This window comes from Colobus angolensis, unplaced genomic scaffold (genome assembly GCF_000951035.1).
Source record: "Colobus angolensis palliatus isolate OR3802 unplaced genomic scaffold, Cang.pa_1.0 Scaffold418, whole genome shotgun sequence".
NCBI lineage: Eukaryota > Metazoa > Chordata > Mammalia > Primates > Cercopithecidae > Colobus > Colobus angolensis.
In genome coordinates this window covers 1,431,761-1,445,807 of record NW_012117577.1, presented here as the reverse complement: position 1 = coordinate 1,445,807, position 14,047 = coordinate 1,431,761, and the positions used below count along the sequence as shown (strand labels likewise).

General features: G+C 39.3%; 1 protein-coding gene across 1 annotated transcript in view; it reads right to left on the bottom strand.

Moving 5' to 3' along the window:
* The window catches only part of USP45 (ubiquitin specific peptidase 45), a 78,397-nt gene that overhangs the window by 8,594 nt on the left and 55,756 nt on the right, over positions 1 to 14,047 (bottom strand). Inside the window, exon 15 of the mRNA XM_011956453.1 lies at positions 2,629 to 3,295. Coding sequence (XP_011811843.1) covers positions 2,629 to 3,295 — 667 coding nt within the window. The remainder of the gene's footprint in view (positions 1 to 2,628; positions 3,296 to 14,047) is intronic.

Sequence of the window (14,047 nt, the reverse complement as noted above, 5' to 3'; positions counted from 1 at the left end):
GTGGGTGGATCATGAGGTCAGGCATTCAAGACCAGCCTGGCCAAGACGGTGAAACCCCATCTCTACTAAAAATACAAAAATTAGCTGGGCATGGTGGCGGGCGCCTGTAATCCCAGCTACTCCGGAGGCTGAGGCAGGAGAATAGCATGAACCCGGGAGGCAGAGCTTGCAGTGAGCTGAGATCCGGCCACTGCACTCCAGCCTGGGCGACACAGCAAGACTCTGTCTCAAAAAAAAAAAAAAAAAAAAAATTGGACTTCTGATGAAAGGGCAGTCTTTACTCCTTCCTAAAACTCTGCTAAAATGAAAGTAAAGGAATTTTTTTTAAAGGCACACAGTTAATAAGAACAAAGAATAGGAGAGGTAACACTTGAAACAAAATTTTGGAAGGTAGAAAGCAGATGGACTAGAAGTAATTTGTGTCAGTGCCCTCCAGCCAAAAATCACCAGAAGCACATGTGTAGTTGAAGAGTCTGGGTTTAAAAAGATTTCTGAATTATTTGTCAATTTTTTGTTAGTTTGTTTGAGACAGGGTCTTGCTGTTACCGAGGCTGAAGTGCCATGAAGTGGTCATGGCTCACTGCAGCCTTGACCTCCCAGGCACAAGCGATCCTCCCACCTCAGCCTCCCAAGTAGCTGGGACTACACGTGCATGCCACCCCACCTGGCTAATTTTTTAAACGTTTTTTGTAGACATGGGATCTCACTATGTTCCTCAAACTGGTCTTGAAATCCTGGCTACAAGCGATCCTCATGCCTCGGCCTCCCAAAGTGTTGGGATTACAGGTGTAAGCTACTGCGCCCAGTCCCAATTTCTAAATTCCTAAGATTTATGTTAGGATTTGAACATCGCCAATTGCATATTTAACTTGGATTAATATAAGCAGGTATTCCTTCCTTCTCCCATTTCTTTATTACTAGCGTATTGAGCGTGTCTTTATTCTGATGCTTTGACATCTCGGGTCTGGTTAACACTGGAGGGACTTGGCCGGGCGCGGTGGCTCAAACCTGTAATCCCAGCACTTTGGGAGGCCGAGACGGGCGGATCACGAGGTCAGGAGATCGAGACCATCCTGGCTAACACGGTGAAACCCCGTCTCTACTAAAAATACAAAAACTAGCCGGGCGAGGTGGCGGGCGCCTGTAGTCCCAGCTACTCCGGAGGCTGAGGCAGGAGAATGGCGTAAACCCGGGAGGCGGAGCTTGCAGTGAGCTGAGATCCGGCCACTGGACTCCAGTCCGGGCGACAGAGCGAGACTCTGCCTCAAAAAAAAAAAAAAAAAAAACACTGGAGGGACAACCCTCCAGTGTTAACCAGATAGTAAACAACTTATGTATGCATGCCTTTCATATGCAAACCAATCCAGAGTCCAGAGCCCATACCCCAACAACCTCCTTCACTGGGCTCTTGCACTCTGGGCCACTACCCACTTGCTGTAATCACCCTAGGACCAGGCACCTGATAACTAGAGACAGCCCCTATATCCCAGAGCCCACTAAAATTATTCAAACTAGCCGATCCTAAGCCTGATTACCCTGCCTTACACACTCCTTCCTTTAGAAATCACACTAAAGGCTCCTGCCCGTGTTTTCCCCTCACTCCCCCACCTCCTGACTGACCCTGGTGCTTCCCTATGTGGTCCTGTGCAGCACAGTGGGCCCCTACTTCTTGGGAACTATGAATAACACACTATTTCTTCAGTGGCAATTATCTCCTGATCTTTTAGCCTCACCGTACCTGAATAATAAAGGCTACATTTTAAAACAAGTAGTCACTAAGAATTAGAGTATTCTTTCCATTTATTCAAGGATAAAGATGAAGTGAAAATTTCTTATTTTCCCCCTTTCTCCACTTTTCTCTGACCAACTAATCTTGGTAATTATAGCGCTAGCTTTATGACATGCTACTATTTAAAATCTTCAAAATTTATCTTACATTGAGTTTACAACAAATTGATAGGATCTGTGAAACACATTAGCTTCATCATTAATCTTACTAGTGATACAATTTCAAGTTTTAGGGAGGCCGGGCACGGTGGCTCACGCGTGTAATCTCAGCACTTTGGGAGGCCAAGGTGGGTGGATCATGAGGTCAGGCATTCAAGACCAGCCTGGCCAAGACGGTGAAACCCCATCTCTACTAAAAATACAAAAATTAGCTGGGCATGGTAGCAGGTGCCTGTAATCCCAGCTACTCAGGAGGCTAAGGCAGAATAAGCGCTTGAACTCAGGAGGTGGAGGTTGCAGCGAGCTAAGATCGCGCCACTGCACTCCAGCCTGGGCAACAGAGTAAGAGTCCATCAAAAAAAAAAAAAAAAAGTTGTCGGGGTATTTCTTCTGGATAGATTTCAGATACATAGTTCCCTCAAATAAGATTATATGGGTTTGCATTTTTAAGGCAGAGTTGTATACTTCCTGCTCTTCAATTTATTTAAACAAAAAAAAAACTATTGAAAATCTGTTCTGCCCAGTATCGTAAGTGCTCAGGTACAAACATGAATAAAACAATCTCTGTGCTTAAGTAATGCAAGTATAGAAACAAGATTCTCAGTAAAATTCTCAGTGAAATTTGTAACTCACTAGACACTATCAGGAAATCAATAATTATTTAATTAAAAAAACAGTTACCTGCAAAACTGGTTTCTTCTTGGTACTTCTGTTTGTTTTTAGTACAGTTCTCACATAGAAGCTTATTATTCCCCATTAGTAATTCCATAGATGTAAACTGGTAGAGACAGGACTGAACTGAACATTCTTTAGAAGTAGTTATATAGGTCTGAGAAAGGGTCTGAAAAGCATTTTGGGGACTATGAGGCCTCAAATGCTTCCCCTCTAAAAAACATAAATTATTTGAAATACTTAGTGGCTGATTTTCTCTGTCAAAATCTTGATCTCCAGTTACAGTGCTCCTCAAACGAAGTTCAGAAATAGCTTCAGCCATTTGCTTATCACCACTGTCAGTCTCCTTGGTGTACACCAGTTCACCTGCTGATGGAGGGTAAAGGGGTCCATCTGTGTGCACACCAGATCCACTACTGGATCTGAACAGCCCAGTCTGCTTTGAAGCACTTTCAGATTCTGAAGCCTCACTGTCAGCATCAACATTACTTTCAGAATGGCTGGCTTCTTTTTCACTGTCATCAGTAGGGCTTTCATTCAGAGGTGACTCAGAATTCATGAGTCTTGCAAACATTAAAGAATCCCCATTCATTTCAAGGTTTTCCTTTTTCTGGTATGTGACAACAGTTTCTCCAGACAATTTTCTAATACATTTTCGGTCATGAATTAGTTGACTCTGTAAGTTGACAGTGTTTTCAAAGAAAAAGAATCTTGTAACCTCGTTGAAAATAAATGCCAATAATTCTTATTTAAACATATCACAGTTATTAAATACCATTTCTCTCAGATCCATTTCCTAAGCCTATTGAAACTAAGATCACTAGAAGATATACTAAAAAATAGTTCTATTTTAAAAGTAAATCTTCACACAAGAAACTAACAACAATGTAACAGTGGCTATTTGTGGGGAAGGCAGTAGGACTTTTGTAGAACAGGGCTATGAGGGAGACTTTTTTCTTTTTTAAAAAAATTGCTTTTAGAGACAGGGTCTTGCTCTGTTGCCTAGGCTGGAGTGCAGTAGCACTCAAGTGATCCTCCCACCTCAGCCTCCCATGTACTTACTACTCCAAGCATGCACCACCACACCGGGCTAATTTTTAAATTATTTGTAGAGACAGAGTCTCTCCATGTTGCCTAGGCTGGTCTTGAACTCCTGGCCTCAAGCGATCCTCCCACCTTGGCTTCCCAAAGGAGACTTTTCAGTTACTGTATAAGCCTTTCCATACTTGTTCATTTTTAAACACTGAAAATGTATCTATTTTTAAAAAAAATTAAAAAGTAACAAAAGTAAACTATAAACTATTATGAGACGGTGTTGCTTGGTTGCCATAGATCTGGAAGAAAATTACAGAAATAAAATAACCTAAGTTTGGGAAGGGGGGAATCAACTAATTAAAAATTTTAAGCTACCTGAAATGTTTCACTAAAGTTTCCACACAGCTGAAGGCTCGAATTACATTTTTCTTTTCCTATACCTTGGCTGAAGGGTCAAGACAAAAAAAAAAAGAAAAGACTATCATGAGTAATTGATACTCTGTTTTAGTTATTCAGGGGAGAAGGGTAAGTTATAAAAAGTGTCTTGCCTCAATCTTCAAAATCAGGAAAAATAACATTGTCTCCTGTGTTTACCAAGTATTCTGAACTCCTTGAATGAAAATAAGGTATTTATTTTCACCATATATATTTGGTATACTAGAGAGCATACGATAAGTAATAAAGCTTATGGTAACAGCCAACAAGTTCCACTCTGATGAATTTATATAGTACTTTTTTTGGAAATAAACTTTCCTATTATATATATAATACTAATAGTTAAGAAGCCCTAGCCAGAGCAATCAGGCAGAAGAAGAAAATAAAAGGTATCCAAATTGGAAAAGAAGTCAAATTGTTCCTCTTCACTGACGACATAATCTTACATATAGGAAAATCTAAAGACTTCAACAAAAAACCCTTAGAATTGATCAATTCAGTCAAGTTGTTGAATGCAAAATCAACATACAAAAATCAGTAGTGTTTCTATACACTAACAAAAAACTAGCTGGAAAAAAAAACCAACAAGGCAATCTCGTTTATAATGGCTACAAAAGAAAAAAAAAAATCTCACCTAGGAATAATTTAACTGAGGAGGTTAAAGACCTCCACAAGGAAAACTATAAAATACTGATGAAAGAAATGAAGGAGACACAAACGAAAAAGCATCCCATGCTCATGGATCAGGAAAATATTATTAAAATGACCATGCCACCCAAAGCAATCTATGGACTCAATGAAATTCCTATCAAAATTCCAATGACATTTTTCACATAAAGAGAAAAAACAATCCTAAAATGTATATGGAACCTGGCTGGGCACAGTGGCTCGTGGCTCATGCCTGTAATCCCAGCACTTTGGGAGGCTGAGGGAGGTGAATCACCTAAGGCCAAGAGTTTGAGACTAGCCTGGCCAACATGGTGAAACCCCATCTCTACTAAAAATACAAAACATTAGCCAGGCATGGTAGCGGGCACCTGTAATCCCAGCTACTTGGGAGGCTGAGGCAGGAGAATCACTTGAACATGGGAGGTGGAGGCTACAGTGAGCTGAGATTGCACCACTGCACTCTGGCCTGGGCAACAAGAGTGAAACTCCATCTAAAAAAAAAAAAATTTTTTTTTTGTATGGAACCAAAAAAGAGCCAGAATCACTAAAGCAATCCTGGGCAAAAGGAAGAAAGCTGGAAGCCTCACACTACCTGACTTCAAAATATACTACAAGACTATAGTAACCAAAACAGTATGGTCTTGGTATAAAAACAGACACATAGACCAATGTAACAGAATAAAGAAATAAGTCCACATACTTACAGCCAACTGATTTCTGACAAAGGGGCCAAGAAAAAACACTGGGGAAAGGACGCCCTCTTCAACAAATGGTACTGGGAAAACTGGTTATCCATATGCAGAAGAATACAACTAGAACCTTATCTCTCACCATATACAAAAATCAACTCAAGATAGATTAAAGACTTAAATGTAAGATCTAAAAATATAAAACTACAAGACTACAAGAAGAAAACATAAGAGAAACACTCAGGACATTAGTCTAGGTAATGATTTTATGTAGACCTCAAAAGCACAGGCATCAAAAACAAATGGGACTACATTGAACTAAAAAGTTTCTGCACAGAAAAGGAAATAATCAACAGAGTGAAGAGACCCCTGTTGAATGGCAGAAAATATCTGCAAACTCTTCATCCTATAAGGAACTAATGTTAGACATTTCCCAAAAGAAGACATCCAAATGGCCAAGAGGTATATGAAAAAAAAATGCTCAACATCCCTAACCACCAAGGAAATGCAGATCAAAACCGCAATAAAATATCATCTTACCCCAGTTAGAATGGTTATTATCAAACAAGACAAATAATAAGATGCCTTCAAGAATGTGGAGAAAAGGAGTCCGATACACTGCTGGTGGGAATGTCAATTAGTACAGCCATCATAGAAAACAGTATGGAGATGGCTGGGCGTGGTGGCTCACGCCTGTAATCTCAGCAGTTTGGGAGGCCAAAGTGGGTGGATCACGAGTTCAGGAGTTCAAGACCATCCTGGCCAACATGGTGAAAACCCTGTCTCTACTAAAAATACAAAAAAATAAGCTGGGCGTGATGGCAGGTGCCTGTAATCCCAGCTACTCGGGAGGCTGAGGCAGTAGAATCATTTGAACCCGGGAGATGGAGGTTGCAGTGAGCTGAGATCACACCACTGCACTCCTGCACTCCAGCCCAGGTGACAGAGTGACACTCCATCTCAAAAAAAACAAAACAAAACAAAAAAAACAATATAGAGAAAATTGTTCTCAGAAAATTAAAATAGGGCCACGTACAATGGCTCACACCTGTAATCCCAGCACTTTGGGAGACTGAGGTGGGTGGATCACTTGAGGTCAGGAGTTTGAGACCAGCCTGGGGAACATGGTGAAACCCAGTCTCTAATAAAATACAAAAATTAGCTGGGCGTGGTAGCACACGCCTGTAGCCCCTACTTGGGAGATGAAGGCTGAGGCATGAGAATCACTGGAACCCAGAAGGAAGAGGTTGCAGTGAGCCGAGACTGTGCCACAGCACTTCAGCCTGGGCAATGGAGTGAGACTCTGTCTCAAACAACAACAACAACAACAATAACAACAACAAACTAAAATAGAGCTACCATAAGATCCAGCAATCCCACTACTAGACATTTATCCAAAGAAAAGAAAATCTGTCCCGACCTGCAGGACAGTCGACACGGACCCTGGAAGGGGGAGTGGGAATGGAGGAGACAAGAAAACACGAGAAATGGAGACAAGACAAATAGCCTGATCAAGTCTCGTTTAATGGTGGCAGTGCAATGCCTTATATAGGCTGGCAGGGGAAAAGGTTGGGCCAGGGCGGTGACAGGGGGCCGGGTTTTCTCAATTACAATCGCGCTTGCGCCGTTGATTGGTAATTTTCCCGGGCGTGGAATTGCGCCTGCGCTGTAGGCTGCATATCTTCCTGGGCACGAAAAATGTTTGTGCACGCGCGGGAAAAGTTTGCGCACGCGCGGGAAAAGTTTGTAATGAAGAACCCGGAAATATGCCATCTTTTCTCCGCTTTACGGAGATTAACAACAGAGGTCAGCTAATTCCGGGCCTCATGGCTCCCGACAAAAATCAGTGTATCAAAAGGATACCTGCACCCCCATGTTTATTGTAGTGCTATTCACAATAGCTAAGATATGGAATCAATCTAAGTGTCCATCAGTAGTTGAATGGATAAATGTAGTACATATCAATAAAGGAATACTCTTTGGCCCTAAAAAGAATGAAATTGTGTCATTTGCATCAACATGGATTGAACTGGAGATCATTATGTTAAGTGAGGCAAGTTAGGCACAGAAAGGCAAATATCTCATGTTCTCACTCTTATGTGAGAGCTAAAAAAAAAAAAAAAAGAATGTTGGGGCAGGCACGGTGGCTCGTGCCTGTAATCCCAGCACTTTGGGAGGCCGAGGTGGGTGGATCATGAAGTCAGGAGATCGAGACTATCCTGGCTAACAAGGTGAAACCCCGTCTCTACTAAAAATACAAAAATTAGCCAGGCTTGGTGGTGGGTGCCTGTAGTCCCGGCTACTCAGGAGGCTGAGGCAGGAGAATGGCATGAACGCGGGAGGCGGAGCTTGCAGTGAGCCCAGACTGTGCCACTGCACTCCAGCCTGGGCAAGAGAGCGAGACTCAGTCTCAAAAAAAATAAAAAAAAAAGTTGATCTTATGAAAGTAGAGTGTAGAATGATAGATATTAGAGGCTTAGAAGAGAGTGAGTGAGGGTGTCGTGGAGGAGCTAAAAAGAGAAGTACGTTAGTTGAGTATAAAGACAGAGTTAGATAGAAGGAATAGTTCTAATGTTCCATAGAACAGTATGGTAACTACAGTTAACAACAATAGATTATATATTTCCAGGTAGCTAAAAGAGAAAATCTGAAATGTTCTCATTGCAAAGAAATGATAAATGCTTAAGATAACTGATATCCCAAATACCCTCACTTGATCACAATACATTCTATACATGTATCAAAATATCACATATACCTCATAAATATGTACAAATATTATGTACCAATAGAAAATTATTAATGGTCAATGGAAAAATATAGACCCATACAGGTTTTTAGTAACTTGTTCAAGATCATATAACTAATAAAAATAGCTGTGTCCAGAATCCAATTAATCTCATTTCTAATTGAATAGTTTCCAAACTCAGGTGATTATCAGACTCACCTAAGAGGGCTTGTTTTAAAAGATACCTATATGAGGCATTACCAGTAAGAAATTCCCATTAATGATGTCTGAGGTTGGGTATGAGAATTTGTTTGAATAGACAGGTGATTCTCATGATCAGCTGGTCTGAGGAACTTTTGAATGAGACTATTCTATCTATCCTTTTTATCCTCCTGCTCCCAGTGAAATATAAAAGTACCCATTCCTATCCTTGTTTTTTGCTTAGTGGACATATGATAGATTTAATCCACTAAAAATATCCTAAGTTTATAACATAAATTAGGACCAAAGATTAAGAAGTCTATTTTGAAAAAATAACCAAAACTACATGAGAGAAAGCTTACTATCAAAGAGGTGATACAGGATAGAACAGTATGATTCTGGAACTAGACTGCCCGGATTCAAATTTAAGTTCTCCAATTTACTAGCTGGGTGATGTTGAAAAAATTACTTGACATCTCAGTATTCCAGTTTCATCACCCATAAAGCAAAAGCACCAACCCATATTGTGTTGTCATGGTGGTTAAATGAGACAGTATATAGAAAAGCCCACAGAGCAGTGCCTAGCTCATAGTAAGCAGCATAAGTATCAGCTATTATTATGATTATATTATTATTATTTTGAGACGGAGTCTCACTCTGTCGCCCAGGCTGGAGTGCAGTAGCGCGATCTCGGCTCACTGCAACCTCCACCTCCTGGGTTCAAGCGACTCTTCTGCCTCAACCTCCCGAGTAGCTGGGAATACAGGCATGTGCCACCACAACTGGCTAATTTTTTGTATTTTTAGTAGAGATAGGGTTTCGCTGTGTTAGCCAGGATGGTCTCCATCTCCGGACCTCATGATCTGCCTGCCTCGGCCTCCCAAAGTGCTGGGATTACAGGTGTGAGCCACCGTGGTCAGCCAGTATCAGCTATTATTATTGGTGGCAATCATGAGAATGAGCTCAGTGGTTTCCCTAAACACCATCCATGTACAAGCACTGAACTAGGCACCTGACACATAGTGGCAAGGAGGACAGACTTAGTTCCTGTTTGCAGATCCTACAATCCATCCCAATAGAAGTATGGTAAAACATAAGTTCAAGTCAGCAGGGGGCAGTATACCTGGTTAAGAACACGGTCCTTGTTTAACCTGTCTGAATCCCCATTTCTGCCATAGGCTACCTGTATGATCTTAGGCATGTTACTTAATCCATCTCTTGACTCAATATAATTGGTGTAAATAACTGAAAACAGTGATCATGACATAATTAAGAACTCAAATGTTAGGTACAGTTTTTGTTATGATAGGAGAAATACAGTGCTATAGAAAGCCAGAGGAAAAGAACTAATCCAGAATTGAGTGGATCAGAGAAATATGCAGAAATTGAGCAGAGGCTACAGGAGGAGAATGGGACTGTTCCTGGCAGAAGAAACAGTTCAAAGGCCCACAGGTTAAGACAAAAAACAAGAAATTAGGGAAGTCTAGCTAGAAAATGAGTACAAATGTGGGGAGGTGAGAAGGACAGACAAAAATTAACCAGATGCATGTAAGTCACAGACTTGTTTTTGTGTTTTGAACAGCAATGAGATTTCTTTTTTCAAGTTTTATTTTAGGTTCAGGGTATATGTGCAGGTTTGTTATAAAGGTAAACTTGTGTCACAGGGGTTATACAAATTATTTCTTCACCCAAGTACTAAGCCTAGTATCTGATATTATTTTTTCTGATCCTCTCCCTCCTCCTACCCTGCGCCCTCCAGTAGGCCCTAGTGTCTTTGTTCCCTTGTATTCAAGTGTACTCTATGTTTAGCTCCCACTTATAGGTAAGAACATGTGGTATTTGGTTTTCTGTTCCTACGTGAGTTTGCTAATGACAATGGCCTCCAGCTCCATCCACATTCCTGTAAAAGGCACGATCTTATTCTTTTTTATGGCTGCATAGTATTCCATGGTCTATATGTACAACATTTTCTTATCCAAACTGTCATTGATCAGCATTTAGGTTGATTCCATGTCTTTGCTATTGTGAATAGTGCTGCAATGAACATTCACATACATGTGTTTTTATGGTAAAAATGATTTATATTCCTTCAGGTATATACCCAGTAATGGAAATGCTGGGTCAAATGGTAGTTCTGTTTTTAGCTCTTTGAGGAATAGCCATACTGCTTTCCACAATGGTTGAGCTAATTTATACTTCTATCAACAGTGTATAAGCATTCCCTTTTCTCTGCAGCCTCGCCAGCATGTGTTATTTTTTGACTTTTTAGTAACAGCATTCTGACTGGTGTGACATGGTATTTCACTGTGGTTTTGATTTGCATTGCCCTAATGATCAGTGATGTTGAGTTTTTCTTATGCCTGTTGGCTTGATTCTGAGGGCTACAAGGAATAAGATGACCAATTTTGTATTTTAGAAATATTGCTCTGTCTGCAATGTGGAGCACCAAATGGTGGTGGAGAAAGGGGAGAGGAGTGGGGTCTAGGGAAACAAAAAATTAATCAGGCGGCTACATTATAATTCCCTATCTTTTCTCTCAGACCTTTGGGTAGTGCTTTTTTTGCCTCACATAATTTTCCAATAAAAAGTATCTATTCATTGTTTCCTTTCACTATTTTTTAAACTTTCTAAAATATTCAGCCTAGATCTTTTGCCTTTCCACCAGTGCTAACTTTCATTTGTATTCACATTACTATATCTTGGTTTTAATTCTCCTTTTTTCCTCTCCTGATGCTTCTTTATCATCCTTCATATTAAACTTTGTTCAGTTTCAATGAGATAACCATAGTATAATTTAGCAAAGAGAAGAAGTGAAAAACTCAATTTACTATCAAATCAGTACTTGTACCTCTATTATTAAAAGATGCAGGGAGCTTCTCTTTTTGTTACAGACACCAAGTAGAGGGGAAAAGTCCATTTTTAAACTTTAAAAATATAAGAAATGAAAATGATCAAAGGGGAAATATATGACCTTCTCTGGGTGTTTCCAAAATTCCCGATAGTAAATTGAGCCAACACCACATGATAAAGAAAAATATCCTTGCAACTGTTTTACTTGGACTTTAAAACTACTAAGTATCTATTCAATTTAATCCTTAAAAAAATTTACATAGGCTAAGTTGCCATTTTCTCAGATCCTTCTGTATAATACCTTGAGCAATTTAGCACCTAGGAAAAATGGTAAAATCAGGTAAGATCCCTTTGAATACAGGGTTTTCCTCAAATCTATTTTTAAGTATATTGATAGATACTGTAACTACACCAGTATTCTTTTGGTGACTGGTCTGATTGGTAAAAGAATAGAAAGATTGAAATTTTCCTAATTTCTTCCATGTAAATAAGAGGACTGTGATTTTCTGAATATAACCCCAATGATGAGAGGCACAACATATGTTTCAGCAATTCCATAACATCTTTTATAGTAACTAAAAAGAAAACAGAGGAAATAAGATGGAACACAAAAATTATTCAATTAAAACCAAAAGTGCATGAAAAGTAGAAACAGAAATAAAGAACAGATGGGATAAACAGAAAAAAACAGCAAGATTATGGTCTTACAATTGAATGCAAGAGCTGAGCCTCAAAGAGCTTAATTGGCAAAAGGCTGCGCAGCTAACAGGTGGTGGGAACCAAGGTTTATGTAAATTGCACCAGAGCACAGTGCACTTCTGATTCTGGCAGAAGTATTAAAGTTTTATGGAATAAAAAAAATTTTCATAAAACTAATATACTTATGTGTTGAAGTGGCTCAGAGAATTGAACTTTTGGATTTCTTTCTGAACTAATGAGCTGAGGCAGGATTTTAAATAAGGATATCAATTTGAGATTTCCCAGTCCCTATAATTATTCAATCAGCATGATAGTTTTTAAAAAAGCTGTGGGGAGGGGAAAGAAGGGAAGAAAAATAGCCTACGGAATAGACTTCACATAATATCTTTTGGTAGCCATTTGTTGCAGCTCATTTTACCTTAGTTTTTGGTTTAAAAAGGACGTCTATATATGCCTATGGCTATTTACTGTGTTTATGTTATCTGCCTCCTATTTTTTCTGTATTTAGGCCAGAAATTGACATATTCGTTTTACAGTGTTTTATTTAACTGGATTATTTGCCTGTTATCAGTAAGCAAAAGAAAATGCACTTTTCGGCCGGGCGCGGTGGCTGAAGCCTGTAATCCAAGCACTTTGGGAGGCTGAGACGGGCGGATCACGAGGTCAGTAGATCAAGACCACCCTGGCTAACACTGTGAAACCCCGTCTCTACTGAAAAATACAAAAAACGGCCGGGCGCGGTGGCTCAAGCCTGTAATCCCAGCACTTTGGGAGGCTGAGGGAGGTGAATCACCTAAGGCCAAGAGTTTGAGACTAGCCTGGCCAACATGGTGAAACCCCATCTCTACTAAAAAATACAAAAAACTAGCCGGGTGAGGTGGCGGGCGCCTGTAGTCCCAGCCACTCGGGAGGCTGAGGCAGGAGAATGGCATGAACCTGGGAGGCGGAGCTTGCAGTGAGCTGAGATGGGGCCACTGCACTCCAGCCTGGGCGACAGAGGGAGACTCCGTCTCAAAAAAAAAAAAGCACTTTTTCAAGGTACTCAGAGATAACATCTTCCAATTTGAGGGCAAGATTTTCTCAGCTAATTTCACTATTATTTTTATGTAATTATTTTATCATTCTTCATATTAAGTTTTTGTGTGATTTTAGATAACTAATATAATTTGGCAAAGAAAAAAGGTGAAGAACTCAAAAACTTATGATCAAATCAGTACTTGTACCTCCAGTATAATTTTAAAAGATGTGAGGTGCTTCTATTACTGTAAGAGATTAAAGAGTACTATAAAGAAAAGTTTGTCAAAAATATCTTTATACTCTTATTAATGGCTTTACTAATCAGCAAAACAAGACTTTATTGATCTTTTTAAAACTAGTACTGAAATTAGTTAACTACTGAATCATTCTGGTTCCATGATTAAACTGGTTCTGTAGTTGAACTATTGGAAATAACTTCTAAACATAAACTTCCTAATGACTGAAATACATTTATGTCATTTAAATTTTCGCTTCTTGAATACAGTACCTTAAAGATGTTATTAGAACTGTACTTTTCTAATTTTAGAACCATATGCAAACTTGCACTTTTTCCCATCAAAACCAAAAAAAAGGTAATTGTATTACATGAAAAAAATGTTCAATATAGAATAGGTCCAATAAAAAAAGTAACAAAAAAAGTATATGAAAAAAATTTTCAATAAAGAGTAGGTCCAATTTGTTCAGCACAAGCACAAGTTATACCCATGTGGTGTCCAGACCTTTGAGGTATAGACAGTTTCTATATATCATATATGCATATTCTCAGTTCCTAACCAATATTGTGTGGGAAGTATTTCTCTCATACTTTTGGATAGCGGATATATTAAAACTACTTTGGCCAGTACCACAGAATCTCCTAACTCTTTAAACTAAACAAACAAACAAACAAACAAAAAATCACTACACATTTATATTTTAATAACCAGTGCTTTTTAGGGGAATTAGCAACACAATTAATGCTTTAACCTTTTCAAACTCTGTAAGATGCTTTTGTTTTATACCATTAGAATAAAGCATATGCTCAAGTTGAATTTAACTGTCCTATATATCTTATGAAGCAAAGTTAGCTTTTTTTTTTTTTTTT